Source organism: Ictidomys tridecemlineatus, chromosome 6 (assembly GCF_052094955.1).
Source record: "Ictidomys tridecemlineatus isolate mIctTri1 chromosome 6, mIctTri1.hap1, whole genome shotgun sequence".
Classification (NCBI taxonomy): Eukaryota; Metazoa; Chordata; class Mammalia; order Rodentia; family Sciuridae; genus Ictidomys; species Ictidomys tridecemlineatus.
Genome location: NC_135482.1, coordinates 162,620,242 through 162,638,113, shown reverse-complemented (window position 1 = coordinate 162,638,113; position 17,872 = coordinate 162,620,242). Strand labels below are relative to the sequence as shown.

Here is a 17,872-nt window from a genome sequence, read left to right as displayed (position 1 = left end):
CCAACTACAATGAGATAAAACTTTACATGTAACAGGCTGGCTATCAAAATATGAGACAATGAAAGTTTTGTCAAGGATGTGGAAGAATTGGAACCCTCACATATTGCTAGTGGGGATATCTAATGGTGTAATTACTGAGTGTGCTTGTTCCCCAATAAACTAAAAAGAATTAACACATGATAGAGAAATTCCATTCTAAGGTATATACCTAAAAGTGAAAACAAGTCAATATAAAATCTTGTTCATAGACAAAAACTGAAAATAATCCAAATGTCTATCAACTAATGAATAAACAAACAAAATGTTCTATATCCCTTAATGTAGTATTACTGAACTGTAAGAAGGGGTGAAATAACTACCATACGTGATAATACAGAGGAACATCAAAATTGTGAAAAAATCTAGACAATTTTTTTTTTTTTGGTACTGGGAATTAAACCCAGGGTACTCTTCCACTGAGCTACAATCCCAGCTCTTTTTATTTTCAGACAGGATCTTGTTAAGTTGCTGAGGGTCTCCCTAAGTTACTGAGGCTAGCCATGAAATTGAGATCTTCCTGCCTAAATCTCTAGATTATACCCAGTCACTGGATTATACCCAGGTATGCACCACCATGCCTGACTGGCTGTGTGAACATTTTAATGAAAATTTTATATGCAATACATATATTGTATATATATTTAAGTGACTTGTTGCAAAAGAGGCAAATTCACAAAGACACAGTTTGGGAGGAAAAGAGGAAATTGGGACTTATAATAGGTATAAGGTTTCTTTTTTAGGATGAAAGAAATGTTCTATAATGAGATAGTGGTAGTAAGGGTAGTATATACAGGTTGAGCATCCCTAATTCAAAAATCTGAAATCTGAAGTGCTCCAAAATCTGGAACTCTTGAGTGCTGACCATGACATCACAAATGGAAAATTCCACACCCGACTTTATGGAATGGGTTGTACAAAGTTATTAAAGCATTGTATAAAAATTACCTTTGGATTATGTATGAAAGGTATATATGAAACGTAAATGAATTTTGTGTTTAGAGTTGGGTCCCATTCCCAAAATATCTCATTTTATATATGAAAATACTCCAGAATCTGAAATATTTCTGGTCCCAAACATTTTGAATATAGGATACTCAACCTGCAGAGAATATGCTAAAAACCATTGAAATGTACAATAACTATTATGTGAATTATAACTTAACAAAACTAATAAAACATAAAAATGTAATCAATTAGTATATACATTTAAATTGTGGTTATTCAAATGCTTTATATTTTATCTATTTCTCAAGAAACAAAAAATATGTTACAGCAGTAGAAAGAGCAGGAACTTTATTATCAAACAGACATAAGATGGTTAAAATCCTCAAGAAACTAGTGTAACCTTGTAAAAATTATTCAGCATTTCTGAGCCTCAGTTTTCTCTTCTGTTTTTTGCAGAATATTGAGGATTAAGTGAGATAATAAATTTATGAGCACAGTGCCTATGGCTTACAAAGAATGTTCCATCAGGTCTCACTTTGGGAATCCACACAAAATGTGCATGGAAAAGGGATTATGGAAGCAGCTACTAGCTAGGAAACCAGTGCCATAAGTTATTAGGATCCTATGTTAGATTTCCTGGCCTATAAACTTAAAACACAATATGAATCTTGCCTTCCACCATTGGGTGGTTTCGTTAGGGGTTTTAACGATGCAAAATATTACTAATTATGAAACCCAGTTATATTTTTCTCAAACATTTACAAACTGCCAAAACTAACAATACAGACAGAAGGATGGGACTTACTTGTAGCATAAACTCTTTGCTACTGTAAAGTACGTCTAGGCTGGGGATATAATTCAGCGGCATTGCTTAGCATTCATGAGGCCCTGGGTTCCATCCTCAGCATTAAGGAGTTGGGGGGAAGGTGTCAAAAGTATGTTTGTTGGACCACCACATGAGCACAACTTGGGAGATTGTTAGAATATAGAATCTAATGCCCCATCTAGACTTACTGGGTCAATCAGCATTACTTTGGCAATGAATAGGTTTGAAAAAAAAATACATACAATGTATCCACTATTTAAAGGCTGTGCTGAATAACTTGAATTTTTATTTAGGGTTACTTTACCTACAAATTTACTGAGCATAAGGGGCAGGCACTGTTAAGTCCCAAGAACATTAGTGATGAATTAACCAGTTCAAATCTTACAGAGATTATAGTCAAATAAGGGAGACAAGGCGTACAAATTGACCAAAAACAAAAACAAAAACAAAAAAAAAAACAAAAACAAAATACAAAAAACAACAAAACAAAACAAAAAAGAAAGAAAAGAAATAGAAATTAAGTTTCGTGAATTCTGTGGGAAACAAACAAACAAACAAACAAGATTTCAGTGCTAAAGACTGATAAGGTAAGGTTGGGGAAGATTCCTCTGAAAGCTGAAGTTTAAAAGAAAAGGAAAACCTAAAGAAAATGGGGAAGAATATTCTTGGCAGAGAGGACACTATGTGGAGAGAGCCTGAGGCAAGAAAGGCTTGAAGGTTTTGAAAAACTTAAAAAATGGGGGGCAAAAGTAGAATAAGTCAGTCAGGGGCCATAGGACAATGGGGTTCACAAACAGGACAGGGGATAAACTGCAAGATCTGGTGATAATTTTAGATGTTAAAAGGGTATGTCGGGAATATGTTGAAGCTGTGTGCTACTGGCATCTGGTGGGTAGAGCTCAAGGATCCTGCTAAACATTCAAATGTGTGCAGTTTTGTTCCCATAACAAAGACTTATCTGTTCTAAAACATCAATGGTAGCACACTTGAGAAACCCTGGTCTAGGGGAAGGGTTTGGGATTTTATTCCAAATGTAATGGGAAGTCGTTGAAATGTTTTAAACAGGATATGATCTGGTTAATACTTAAAAATGGGTTACAATTGCCATAATGAATTATTAGGGGATAAAAACAAAAAATCTAAGTGGAAAAGGCTGGGGCATAACTCAGTGGCAGAGTGCTTGCACATGTGAAGCTCTGGGTTCAATCCTTAACACCACATAAAAATAAACAAATAAAAGTTCTGAAACAGTAAAACAAACAAACAAAACAAAGTGGAAGGCTGCTGTTTCAGTTGTCCTGGAAAGAACTAAGGGTGGACTGGATTTGAGTAATATTAGAGAAAAAGTAGATAATTTGGCAATCTTCCAAAAATAAAAGATATTAATTTAGATGACCATCTGCCTTCAATTTTAGCAAACTGAGTTATTAGTGATACCACCTGCTGAGATGAATAAGACCCAGAGAGAAAGCAGGTTCTGGGGTCTAAAACTGAGAATGATATCATATACATTTCAGTTGTCCTATAGGAGACATTTAAATGGGGATTATCAAGATGGCAGCAAGATTGGGGCTGGGTTGTGGCTCAGCGGTAGAAAGCTTGCCTGGCTCATGTGAGGCACTGGGTTCAATCCTCAGCACCACATAAAAATAGATAAATAAGATAAAGGTATTTGTCCATCTACAACAACAAAAAAAATTTAAACATTAAAAGAAAAAGGATGGCAGCAAGAAATGGATGTCTGGGGCTTAGAGAAATTTTGGCTGAAAATATACATTTGAGAGCCGTCAGTATACACAGGTGGTATTTAAAGCCACAGGAAAGAATAAAATTATTATTTCTCATGTGTGTGGTAATCTACTGTTCCCAATAATTTATTAACACCCTGAAGGAAGAAGTTATGGATCATTCTGTTTTCTTCCCCAATCACTCAAGGAACCTAGTAACTTTGTGTAATAGCATCATAGTCTTCAGGATTTACCAATGACATCGTCATGCCTGGCTGAAAATTTCCTCAGAGGCTGTACTGTAGGACAGCAGAAAAGACCTCTCGTTTGATGTGATCCACTAAATACTGTTGGATGATGTAAGTTACTTCCCATCTTGATTTTCTGTTTACTAATCTCCCTTAAAGGGTAATGATCATGAGGATGATGCACTTAATATAGTGCCTGGGCAATAGAATTGTGTTATAATTACTATATGTTGTTTCTTTTATATAATTTGATGAATATGGTGATCACCATCTCTTATATCTGTGCAAAGAATATCCAACTCAATAAAGGATTTTTCAGATGTCTTACCTACATCTCCATATACTTGTGAAGATTGATACTGTGGCATATACTGTGTTGCCATGTCTCCAGCACCAGTCACTGGAGAGTACATATGGCGTGGTGGAGGGGGCATCATGGTTGGGACAGGAATGAAACCAGGTAGAGGAGGATGTGGAGAACGGTGGATGACTGTGTGACCACCAGGGTGAAACTCTGGTGCCTGAGGAACCACAACAACTCTTCGAACACCATTGTCTTCAATAACCTACAAAATGAATTATTAGATTAAAAGCAGAATATAAGTAATTCTTTTCAAATATGTTAGAGTAAGAAAATATAAATTTTAGAGAGTCAATATGAAAACATTTATTAAATACATTAGGTACACATGAATTAACACTGAATAACATGAAACAATTTTTGTTATACAATTCAATATAAATCTTAAAATACTGATGAGAACAGTCAAATATTATACACAATGAGCACTAATATCAGGTACATGTATTACATGCATTTAGTTATGCAATAATTGTGGTTTAACGGGAATATATTTCCTTTTCCACATTATGGCCTAGAGTGGAGGGAAAACAAATTGTGAAAAGTCAAAGGAAAACAAGTTGTGAAAAGATGAAAAAGAAGAAGAAAACAACAACAACAACAACAACAAAAACCCTGGATCTGGATTTTTAAAGAAAAACTGTGTATCAGAGTTTAGGTACAAAACTCTTATGACTGCAACAAGGACAATTTAAACATTTTATCATTTCAAGTGAGGCAAATACCAATATTAACCCCAATTTTTTTTTAAAGAAAAATATCTGTTATGAGGCTTAGAAATTATGCTTTTTCCCTCCTTTAAATAGGAATAAAACTGAATAGATTTTTTTCTTGAAATGACAGATTACCCACTGAACCTCACTGGTGCTATAAGGACACACAGGAAAGCCTCAAATGCTATAAGATTTGATCTCAAAATTAGGAACCTCTCCACTACAATAAGGCCCTTACTCTTAAGCTTAAAACATTACTACCAAAGTAGAATAAATGGTTAACAATATTTTTCTTCATGAAACAGGAAATAATTATAAAGTTGCTAATTTAAAGACAAATCTTTTATATTGTGCATAAGGATGGCAAATTTTATATGCTAATACACACACACATATATAAGTGTTTGGTAGGTTTAAGTATATTAAAATAAAACTTATTTGGGTATAGATGAACTTAAATCACAGGGCCAGGTGTGGTGGCACATGCCTGTTATCCCAGTGGCTTGGGGAGCTGAGGCAGGAGAATTGCAAGTTCAAAGCTAGCCTCAGCTATTTAGCCAGGCCCTAGCAACTTAGCAAGATCCTGACTCAAAATTAAAAATAAAAGGGCTAGGGATGTGGTTCAGTGGTTAAGCACCATCCTGGGTTGAATCCCCAGTGCCATAAACAAACACCTTAATATTAATCAGATTATATTAAACTTTTCTTATCTGCTGGAGTGGGATATGACTGGTCTGTAACATGGGATTGGAAAACCAAATAAATTCCTGTTTATATATGTCACAATGCCTTATTTTCAGTAAAATGGATGTCTCATTTCCTGGCTTTTTTTCCCTATTCAACTTGCTTCTGAATTTAAGTCTTAAGCAAGTGCATATAGTTGTGAAAACTGAATCACATCTGGAAACCTTCTGAAAGAAATCTATGAAGTGTTCACAGGTTTTTAGTCTCGAAACTATAGGAAAGGACATTAGAAGTTTGGAATAGATTTGGAATGAGCTAAACCCCAGTATCTGTCACAATACCACTTTCTCCTTTATCAGTGATTCCCAAATCTTCAAAGACTTCACATTTCTGATAGGATTACAGTTCATAATCATTCAGCTTGGTTCCAACTTACCTTTTTAGTCATATCTTTCTTCTGTACCAAATCCTGAACCTGTAACTGCAGTCAGGCTGGCATACTAAAAAAACCTGTTGAGCTGACCTGTACCTTTCCGTATCTTGTACTTTTGTTTACAGCATTTTTTCTCTTCATTTTACTTCCCATTAATCTATAAACATGCAAACCCTATCTATCCTTGCAAATCTAGCTCTAACTTATTCTCCTCCATTGATTAAAAAAAAAACCTTAGAAGTGATATATATTTGGTAGCACACATACTAACACAACAAAAAGGACAAACACACCCAAAGTGAATGATTTAGCATGTTATAAGGTGACAAATTTTCTGAATAAAAGTACTGCAGGTAAGGGTACTTTTACAAAAATATTGTGAGAGAGGTACAGTTTGCAGAGTAAAATAGAGTGATCAGAGTAAGCTTTATTGGCAAAGTGAAATTTGAGCAGAGACTTGAAGGAAGTAAATGAATTAACCATATAGAATATAGAGTGCTGGGACAGAGGGAACAGTTACTACTGAGTCCCTAATGCAGAAGTGGGGCTGACTATATCCAAGTAATAGAAGGAAGCCAATATGACCAGATGAGCACTTATGGAGGTGAAAGGGCAGAAGCAGACAGGTCACAGAGAGAAAGGGGAATGGGAGGCCATTTTTTATATGGTACCAAAAAAAAAAAAAAAAAGTAAAAAGTAAAAAGGAGGGGAGAATAGGGAGTTATTGTTTAATAGGTAGGTTCACAACTTCATTTTTCAGCAAGATGAAAGGTTCTTTGGATAGATGGTGGTGACAGTATTAGAACAATGTCAACATATTTATTCACTACTTAATTGTTGACTTATACATGGGTAAGATGGTAAATTTTATGCTATGTGTATGTTATATTTTTGGCCTCCCCCCCCCCACCAAAAAATACAAAAACTAAGATGTACAGGAGAGGGAGAAAAACAAACATACAAGAGCCAGACTTCACCATTTCAAGTAATGGTCTAAGCAGCCAGTAACTTCGGCCAGAGACGTTAAGTCTCAGCTAAGACTAGCTCCTTTATTTACTACCTTTGTGACCCCTGGGCAAGTTATTCAAAATGTCTTTGCCTCAGATTCCCCATCTAAAATGGAGATAGTAATAATACCTACTTGTATTATTATGAGGAGTCAAGAGTTAATATTGGTTCCTTGAGAGATATTTAAGTTGTAGAGTAAAACATATGCATATGAAAAATTAACAAACACTGCAGTTTTAAATAGAAATATCTGCCAAGTCTTCAGAGGCTTAGCTGCGGAGAAGTAGCCAAACATGTAGACATTGAATTTCATACCAACAGGGTACTCTAATGATAATGATTAAAATAAAATCAATGAGTTGTAAAAAGGAAAAAAAAGGATAAAATACAATTCAATTTAGTCTGTTAATAAAAAATAAAACAAAACAATGAAAAACATATCATGGTCTGATTCCTTAATCACAGATGCCACCTAATTCTAACTAGGCAAAGTTCTATTTTCTTTTCTTTATTGAATGCAGAAATAACTGAGAACTGGAGAGGAGTTTGTGTTTACTACCTGACATTTTATATTGAGTGTCTTCCCCACCAGAATGTAAGGCCCATGATAAATCTGTTTTGCTTACTGTTTTCTTTTCAGTATCTGAAACAATACCTAACTCATGGCAGATGCTCCAAAAGTATTTGTTGAATCAAAAATATATGTATTTGGGCTGGGGATGTGGCTCAAGCGGTAGCGCGCTTGCCTGGCATGCGTGTGGCCCAGGTTCGATCCTCAGCACCACATACAGAGTTTTCCGCCAAAAACTAAAAAATAAACATTAAAAAAATTCTCTTTCTCTTTTAAAAAAAATATATGTATTTGCTTAGTTCCAATAGTATATTATAGTCTTCTTACCTCTTAGCATCACAAAGCTATTAGATTCTGTGACTTGCCTCAATTCCCACAACTACTTTTATTATTCACCCTGAATCCTGAACTACTTCAACTTTAAGCTTTTAATACAGCTATTTCTAACTATTCACTCAAAAAATAATTTTAGATATTCAACCACATATACATGATATCAGTAAGCACAACCTCTTTTTTCTCTAACTCTTCTACTTCATGTTCATCTGAACCTTAGTCCCCTACCTTCCAGTTTCCCATACCCCTTGCCTTTTCCTTTTGACTGTTTTCCCCAGGAAAGACAGAGAATAGATTTAGATCAGGTTGGTTTATAAAATCTTTGGGAAAAAAAATACACTGACCTTACCACTGGGTGCTAACAAAGTAAAATAGGAAATAAAGTTCAAAGGCATAATATGAACGCTTTCCTTAAATTGCTACAAGTCTTTCACCTGCATTATGAGATCTACAATCCCTTCCTGTTAGGTACTCTCTCATCTCCATAACAACCCACATTCCATAAAAAAGTAGCTAATAAAGCCATTAAGAAAGACAGCAGGACTTCTGATGTTGCCTTTCAGGAGTCCCATTCAGGTAGTTTATAAAACTTTGATAAGCCATTAATGTCATCACTAAAATATCAAATGTTAATTCTGCCTTGCAATGCAATGTTCTTAGGGACTATCATTACTTTGGCAGTAAATTAAAATTCCTTCCACTCTTGTCACCATTTGCTTTCTATGTCATCATTTGCTTTTTTTTTTTTTTAAAGAGAGAGTGAGAGAGAGAGAGAGAGAGAGAGAGAGAGAGAGAGAGAGAGAGAGAGAGAGAGAGAGAGAGAATTTTTTTAAATATTTATTTTTTAGTTCTCGGCGGACACAACATCTTTGTTGGTATGTGGTGCTGAGGATCTAACCCGGGCCGCACGCATGCCAGGCGAGCACGCTACCTCTTGAGCCACATCCCCAGCCCTCATCATTTGCTTTGTGTTTACATTTTATAGTTTACTCTTTCATTTCTCCATTTGACAGCTCAGATGGCATATATTTCTGCCTGGATGTAGTATGTCAATCTTTTCACAACCTTCTTATTTGTTAAATGGCAATATTAAAGGTTATTAACATTATGCCTAAAGTAAAAAGGGCCAGGCCCCAGAAATGGCTATGGAACTTATCTATGAGTAAAGTGCATAATCCTGGTTTACAGGCTATATACAATCTTTTCTAATCTTTTTGTTATCTCTGAGAGCTTCCCCCCAATTTGTAAAAAAACCAAACATACCTGGAATGTAACAACAAGGTTGCTGATTAAGTATAAGTAGGAAAAAAGGACTAATGATAGGTAAAATGATAATGTTATTTAAAATTGTTTAAAAATATTCCAGTAATTTAAAAAAGGGGATATGTGTGCTAAAACAACATTAGCAATTTGTTTATAATTGTTAAGTTGGATCATGGGTACAGGTAATAATTACTACTCATTCATTCTACTTCTGTATAACTTTGAAAATGTCCATCATGAAGAAGAAATTTTATAAACACACACACACACACACACACACACATACACGAAAGTAATAGTAATCCATATACACTAATAATTCGTGTGGGGAGGTTGTGTTATACATATTTTGTGGGAATGCAAAACTGATATGAACTTTACTTGAAAGGATGATATTATGTATTCAGAACTTCGAGGTGATAAGCAACTTAGTGAGAACCCCGTCTCTAATAAAATACAAAATAGGGCTAGGGATGTGGCTCAGTAGTCGAGTGCCCCGGAGTTCAATTCCTGGTACCTCCCCGCCCCAAATACTTTGAATTAATAATGCCATTTCCAAAAATTTATTCTAAGGAAATAAGAAACAATACTAAGATTTGTGCAGATATTCACTATACCTTTATAATCATGAAGGAAAAATTGGAAGGAGCCTAACTAATTACAAAATAAAAATAAAGATATTGATATAATATCTATAGCTTCTAATTCTAAAATTTTATAGTTTTGAAATACTTTAATGGTATAAGAAAATGATCATATCAAGTATAAACATCATGCATATTTAAGGCTTATAATTTTTTAATTAGAGAAAAGGCTAAAGGGAAAAATCCTAATATACCTTTTTGTATATTTTCCAAGTCTATATAACTAGGATCATAAAAACAGATAAAAATAAAAGTATATTGCTATATTTGTTCTTTATTACCAAATAAATTTGCTAGACTTTGTTTGAAAAAGTAATATTTCTTTAAATTTAAGCCTGTGGTAAGCAATTTTATTTTGCTTTCTGCATCATTTAAATTAGTTTTAGGTCTCTCTATTTTGTTGGATGGCATGTTTAATAATTTTTTTTCTTATAATAATGTTTAAAAGAAGATAATCTATTTTCTGATCCAACAACTAAATCCATGTATATAACTAAAGAATTAAGCCTATTTTTACCATTTAAAAGCTATTACTGTTCCCAAGTGGAAAAGGGAAAAATAGTTCCTAGAAGCCCAATCTTTATGGTGACAGAATCATTCTAGAACTATATAATATCCCTTTCTCTTCAAAACTAAAGGTCAACAGAATAATTTATTTTCCCATTACTACTGAGCATAATAATAAAGTATCAGAACAATAAGATACAAATATCAACAAAAAAGTAACATCAGAGAATTCTTGAATAAGAATATAAAGTAAAGTAAGAGTAATGTAAGAAGTAGCATGTATGGGCTTTGAACATTTCAAAGGAGAAAAAACCAATTACTCCCAAAGTAATGTTTAGTATCTGATACCCTGGCTATCTAATTTTACTCTCAAATATGAAATGAAAAAGAAACTTAATAGGGATATGAAATTGGTAAAACATGACAAATTTGAAGATTAACATATCCTTCATAAATCATGTTCATGTGCTTCTCTTAAAAGTACTTTTGATAAATCTTGATCTTTAATTAAGACCTATCTGCCTGGTATGGCAATACATGTCTATACTCCCAGTGACGTGGGAGTCTGAGGCAGAAGGATCACAAGTTTGAGGCCAGTCTCAGCAATTTAATCAGACCCTTGTCTTCAAATTAAAAATAAATAGAAAGGGCTGGGGATGTAGCTTAATGATATAGCACCCTGGGTTCAATCCCCAGTACCATAAAAAAACTCTCCCAAAATAAAAAGATCTATCTTTTGGCTCTTTTATTTTTCTGTCACAATATGTTCTTAGTAGCATTCTCATTTCCTCAGTGATGGATTAAAGTGGTCCCAACACTGAATTTTAATATTTGTGGTTCTTGCTGGCTTGATCCAACCTGCTAAGATACATAAATTTGCTGAATTGTTAACATGTAGTGAATTGTTAGAAACATGACGACACAGCAAAATTTGACCTTCCTTGCATTACTAGCCTTAAAGCAAAGGAAGGATTGGTGTATAAAAGTCTAAAAGGAAACTAGATAGTTTGTAGTCTTGGATCCTGCTGAGCCAAACAGAACTTATATATTATTAAAGCCATCTATAAATTTTAATACTTGATTAAACTTGCAGCTTCTGGATTGCTAACATTATGATTGTGTGTTAAGTTTTGGACAATCTGTCAAATGCTCACTTAGTTGTACCTAGAACTTACGTATGTGTGTGTGTTACCAGGGATTGAATCCAGGGATACTTAACCACCAAGCCACACTCCCAGGCCTTTTAATATTTTATTTAGAGACAGGGTCATGCTAAGTGTGCCTTGCTAGGTTGCTGAAGCTGGCTCTGAACTCACGATCCTCCTGTCTTTGTCTCTTGAGCCTCTAGGATTAAAGGTGTCCACCACGGCGCCCCCAGCCTAGAACTTGGATTTTAATGATAAATGTTTCCCAACAGAAATTGTGGTATTAGGGAATGAAGTTGTTTTGACAGTGATGTGAAAATGTAAGAATATAATCTTACATAATGGGTACTTAAATTATTTAAATAATGATAACAGTAGATTTTTAAAAATTATCCCATGTGCTTGGGAGTAATAAATGTCTTATGAGATAACCTTGACCCAAAGGTTAATAACTGTAGGTCTGCTAGCCTTCCACAACCTTTCCAGTAAGATTGCTGTTTAATTAATTAGACAACTATTTATGGGACACCTACTACATTTCGAGTTACCACAAGAATGCAAAAATAATTAAAAGGCTACTCTTCAAGGAACCTAAATTCTATAGGGGTTTAAAGCATACACAATTATCATATTAGGTGGTATATAATCAAGAAGTGGTACAAATAACTTGGTATAGGCCCTCAAGGACAGATAACATTCCAAAAGGCCAAAAAGGGGAATTATTCCCTAAATAATAACTTTAACAAAACAATGGAGAAAGAAAAACACTACATGAACACTTGGGAAGTCATGCAAAAATGGATACATGATTGAAAGTATAAAGAGAACAACCTGCAATAGCAAACTAGGACAAACTATGTAATGCCTTAAATGTTAAGACACCTATACTTTATTGAGTGGGTAAGTCAACTAAAGGGTGTTTATGCCCAAAGAAGTAAAAAGATTAAAAAAAAAAAAAAAGCTACGAAAAAGTTATTTTAGTGGTTCTTTGTCTAAAGACATAGTACCTCAATCTAGATGATTATTTCCTTGATGTTTTGAGCTCCTATTATACAGGCACTGTACCTAGAACTGAAGATAAAATCAGAACAAAAAGTCCTGCGTGATTGAGTCCAGTTAACTCTCTGACCTCACTCCCTACTATTATTCTGACCTGACAACTCACTGTTGTTCCCAGATATGAAAAAAGGTTCTCATTTTAGGCCATCTGCACTGTCTGTTTCTAAAACCCTCTTCCTCAGACAAATGAATGGTTAACTCCCACTTATCCTTCAAGACTTGGTTCAAATGTCCCCTTTCAATGAGGCCTGTTCTAACATCCTATTTTAAAATGTAATCAGCTCTAACCCCTTCCCCCATCACTCCTACCTAATATTAATCTATCTATTGATTATAATTTTTGTTTGCTTCTCCCTACAAGAATGTAAACTTTAGAGGGAATAAGAGTCTTTGTCTCTTTTATTTAGCATATGTATCCCAAGCATTCAAGGGCACTCAACATATATTTGTGTGGAACACTGATAAAGACAGTGTTTAAGAATTCATAATCTTCCTAGGAAAAATAATTAGTTAACAAACTGTGAAAAATTCATTAAGACACATACACATATACATAAATATTATATGCCAAGAGATTCCAAAAGGAGAGGTCCCTGGAAAGGCTTAAGGAAATCTGCTTTTAGAAGTTCATGAATGAATGAAATGAGAACAGGAAGAGTTTGCTGCAAACATAAAAAGAAAAGGTATTATAAGATGAGAATATCAAGTTGCCCTATAATGGAAATAATTCGTGTCACTAGTACCCAATACAGAGTTTGGGACAAGACACCACTCAATAAATGTTGAACTTTATGCTAGAGAACAGTCTTTATATAAATGAACAAAATTCAAGAAAGAACAACAGAGAAGAAGTAGAAAAAAATAAAGACATGCAAGAAAATCTGGGATAAAATCATAACAATGATGTCAGATTTTTAGAGGTCAGAGAATCAGGCTGGAAAAAAGTCCCTTAGATATGGGTACATAGCAGGGAGAAGGGTAATATAGGCAGAATGCAGACTATAATAAATTAAGGAGTCAGTGTATGAAAAGTAGAGATACCAAGCAGAAACTATTCTAAAAGATTACAATGTACTTTATTATTATTATTATAAACTTTATTTTTTATGTGGTGCTGAGGATTGAACCCAGTGCCTCACATGTGCGAGGCGAGAGTGCTCTACTGCTGAGCCATAACCCCAGCCCTTACAATGTACTTTATTTTTAGTTATTATTTTATTGGTTTTTATTAGCTACACATGACAGTAGAATCCATTCTGATAAAATTATACAAGCGTAGGATATGTCTTATTCTAATTAAGACTCCATTCTTGTGGGGAGGCATGATGGTGGGGTTCACTTAGGTAATTTCACAGATGTACAAAGGAAAATTACATTAGATTTATTCTTTGTCTTTCCTATTCTTACACCTACTCCACTTCCCTTCATTTCCCTTTGTCTAATCTACTGAACTTCTCTTCTTCCTCTCCCCACTTTATGATGATTTAGTTTCCATATCACTGAAAACATTTGACCTTTGGTTTTTGGGATTTATTTCACTTAGTCTCTAGATCCATCTATTTACTGGTAAATGTAATAATGTCATTATTCTTTATGGCTAAGTAATATTCCATCATGTATATATACACCACAATTATCCATCTGTTAATGGGCATTTAGGTTAGTTCCATAGCTTAGCTACTGTGAACTGTGCTGCTATAAACATTGATGTGGCGGTATCACTGCCCTATGCTGAATAAATCTTCTGGATACATGCTGAGGAGTGGGAGGGGTTGCACCTATTTGCAGTCTCACCAGCAATGTATGAGCATACCCCTTTCCCCATATTCTTGCCAAGATTTGTTACTTGTATTCTTGATAACTTCCATTCTGCTGGAGTGAGATAGAATCTTAATGTAGTTTTAATTTACATTTCTCTAATTGTTAGAGACGTTTAATACTTTTTCATATATTGTTGATCATTCATATTTCTTGTTTTGAGAAGGGTCTGTTCAGTTCCTTTGCCCACTGTACTTTGAACTATGTTATCTCATGTTATCATCTTATCTTACAATAAGGGCACTGAGATTCAAGGAAGGTGATTTGCCCAAGGCCTGGGAGCAAGCAAGTATTTGAAGATATAGATCCAGCTTTTCTGTCTTTCAATTTCAGATTTACTTCCATTCTCCCAGCCAGCATGTACTATTATTTTTGCTGTTGTTCATATAGTGGTGTGCTTCATGAAGTAAGCCAAGAATCTACCATAATATCCTACCAATATTTTGCCATGATTAGGGAAGAAAAAAAGAGAGAGTCTGAACAAAACTAAAATGTAAATTCAGTGTTAGGTAGAGAAAATGAGTATTTTTCCAAGGTGATAAATGCAGGCTATACAGAATCTCAGTCCTCAAAGAATACCCGGCAAATCTAGAGCTTAATTCAGTTTGCTTGCATATATAACTTAACTATACTTGATTCTCTTTTTTTTAACCATTGTCTTTATTTTTTTTTTTTTGTGGTACTGGGGATTAAACCTAGGGCCTCATGCATCCTAGGCAAGCACTTGACCATTGAGATACATTCCCAGTCCCATACTTTTCTTTAAGACAGAGCTTGCTAACACATGAGCAGAAAAGGTATAGTTGGGCAGTGATTCTGATCCTGTCAGCCCTTAGGACTGCAGATTTAAATTCTCTTCTATTTATCATAATATGCCATATAATTTCTATCAGTATCTGAGAACCACTGCATGAATAAGATTGGAAGGATTGTTTTGGCTTACTTCTAAGCAAATGATTAATTAAAAAATATGATAGTGTAGGTGCCCCAACAGCTCAAATAATTAACATTAGTTACATACTCAGGGAGATATAAACTCCAAAATGAAGTTTCTTTTGTACCCAAAGACAAGGCCAAATGGTGAGCACTGCCAATATATTTTTTTTCTCCTTTACAAATGTACTGAAGTACTTAAATAAATGGATTCACCAAAGATGGTCAGCATTTACATTGTAATTTCCCCCATGAGAACCAGTTAAAAAGAATAACTTTATTGGGGATTGGGCAGAGCCTCATGCAAGAGGCCCTAGGTTCAATCCCAAGCAATGTACCCCCCTCCCCAGAGAGAGAGAAACCTCATCACTATTAGATACATACAATAAGAAAAATAACATAAAAACATACCTGTGGGGCATATCCAGGAGGCACATAAATAGGAGGCACAGAACCATTTGGGGACATCATTGGAACCTGAGCAGGACCTAGATGAGTCAGAGAAATGATTCATTAATACATGACTGCTTAGCAAGCCAAAGTTGAAAACAATTGACTATTTTATCTAAACACTAAAGCCAACAGTAACTGTATCACTATAAAAAAAAACTCAGGTGACTTACTTGTTATTAATGTTTGCCTTATAAAAGCACCAATTACCTTTTACCTACACTTGCATTTCTCAAGCTTGTCTAGTGAGAATAGTTACCAGGGGAACTTACTAAAACATAAGATTTACATGCTCTTCTAGAGATTCTTATTAAAATGACTACAATCTTGAATAATTATATTTATTTTATAAATATTCCAGGTGACTCTCATGATTTCGCAACTTGGAAACAGTGACCTGGAGAAAACCAAACAGAACTGTGCATATATATAAAAAAAAAAAAATCAATAAGATAGAAAAGCTAAATTCTCAAAAGTAATGGGAAAAAAAATCAAGAAAAAAGGGAAGAGAAGAATAGTTAAAAAATACTTACATGTGCTTTGTTAGGTTTAAGACTCTCATGTAATATAAGTCATGTCTGGGGGTGTTTAAGAACAAAGAGAATTGTCATGTATGTATATTTACCCCCCAAAATATATATATATAATTTTTACACTGAAAAGTTCTAAAAAAGAAATGTTTCTTTTTTCTTTTTTTATATTTTTGAATTGTAGGTGGGCACAATACCTTTATTTTTATGTGGTGCTGAGGACCAAACCCAGTGCCTCCCACGTGCTAGGAGAGCATTCCACCACTAAGCCACACCCAAGCCCCAGAAATATGTTTCTTTTATCCTGTATTTCCTTTCATTTTTATAGTGTTATGCTTTCCAAGTAATTTTTACAAATATTATCACTTGTTTACTTTCTCTTCTCACTTTTCTGGGAGTAATATAAGCATTTTGGAGGTGTTTTATTCTTTCTAGAAACTAAAATCTTCCTTGCTTTAAGTAACTTTTTAGAAAAGTATCTCACTTTCAGATCCTTTCTTCTTGTAACTTGAGACTACTGTATCCTTTCACCCACTAGTTTTAATCACTTGAAATGAAACCTTTTCAAAGAAATCTCTTATTTCTAAGCAAATAAGGAATCTGATAATTAATGTAATAGGGAAAGATTCATTTTTTAAATGCAGAATTTAAATCTGCCAGTCAATGTAACTACAGGTAATATTACACATGCTTTAGGAAAACAGTAAAGAGTATGGAGGTTCCAGCAAATCCAGATTCCAGCCTTTCTAGGGAAGGGGGAGGGGTGAGGACAAAACAATACAATGGTGATGGGGGAGGGGAAGGTTAAGGCAAGAGGTAGGCAGGAAAGAAAAAGAGAATGTGAAAACAGGGTACAAGAGGAGAAGAAATGCTAAACAGGCAAGGAAAGGCAGGGTTGGGGTGAGAATAGAGGGAAAGGGAAGGAGAGGAGAAAGGCAAGAGGAAGAAAAAGGGGATAGGAAGAAAAAGGTAAGAAGAGAAGGGGGAGAGATAAGGGAGCAGCCTGGAGGAAAGTGAAGAGGGAAGATGGAGGGAAAACAGAAGGGATAAAAGAGAAATAAAAAGGAAAAGGGTGAAAGAATAGAAGGGATAGGAGAAAGCAAATACTGAAGTGGTTAAGATAAAGTAAGGAGGGAGAGGGAATGTATACTACTGAATTATACTCTATAATATCTGGCTATGAAAATAACTTCTCAACAAAATACTTCTCTGATTCAAAACAAGCCTACCAAATTCCTAAAGTTGTTTAGAATATCTTACTTGTACACAGCTAATACTAACATACTATATGCCAGGCCTTTTATACAGTTTTCTGTCCTATAATGATTTTATCAGAGAAATTTCACCACTATCCTCATTTTCTAGATGTGGAAACAGAAGCACTATTCTTTTCTTTTTTCCCCTTCTTTTGCAGTACTGGGGACAAATTCAGGTCCTCATGTGTGCTAGGCAAGCGTTCTACCACAAGCTACATTCCTGTCCCCTTAAAAAAAAGAAAAGAAAGAAACAAACAAAAACCCCATTTATTTACAGACAAGTGTCTCCGCTACATTGCCCAAGCTAGCCTTGAACATGGGATTCTCCTCAGTAGCTGGGATTACCGGTGTATGCCAATATACCAGGCTCAGTTTC

The 17,872-nt window shown here is 34.7% G+C and overlaps 1 protein-coding gene across 4 annotated transcripts in view; it reads right to left on the bottom strand.

Moving 5' to 3' along the window:
* The window catches only part of Fndc3a (fibronectin type III domain containing 3A), a 158,540-nt gene that overhangs the window by 49,730 nt on the left and 90,938 nt on the right, over positions 1 to 17,872 (bottom strand). For all 4 annotated transcript variants that reach the window (XM_040281536.2, XM_013360742.4, XM_040281535.2 and 1 more), the window contains 2 exons: positions 15,672 to 15,748; positions 4,114 to 4,351 (listed from right to left, as the gene is read on the bottom strand). In XM_040281536.2, the coding sequence (XP_040137470.2) occupies positions 4,114 to 4,351; positions 15,672 to 15,748 (315 nt within the window). The remainder of the gene's footprint in view (positions 1 to 4,113; positions 4,352 to 15,671; positions 15,749 to 17,872) is intronic.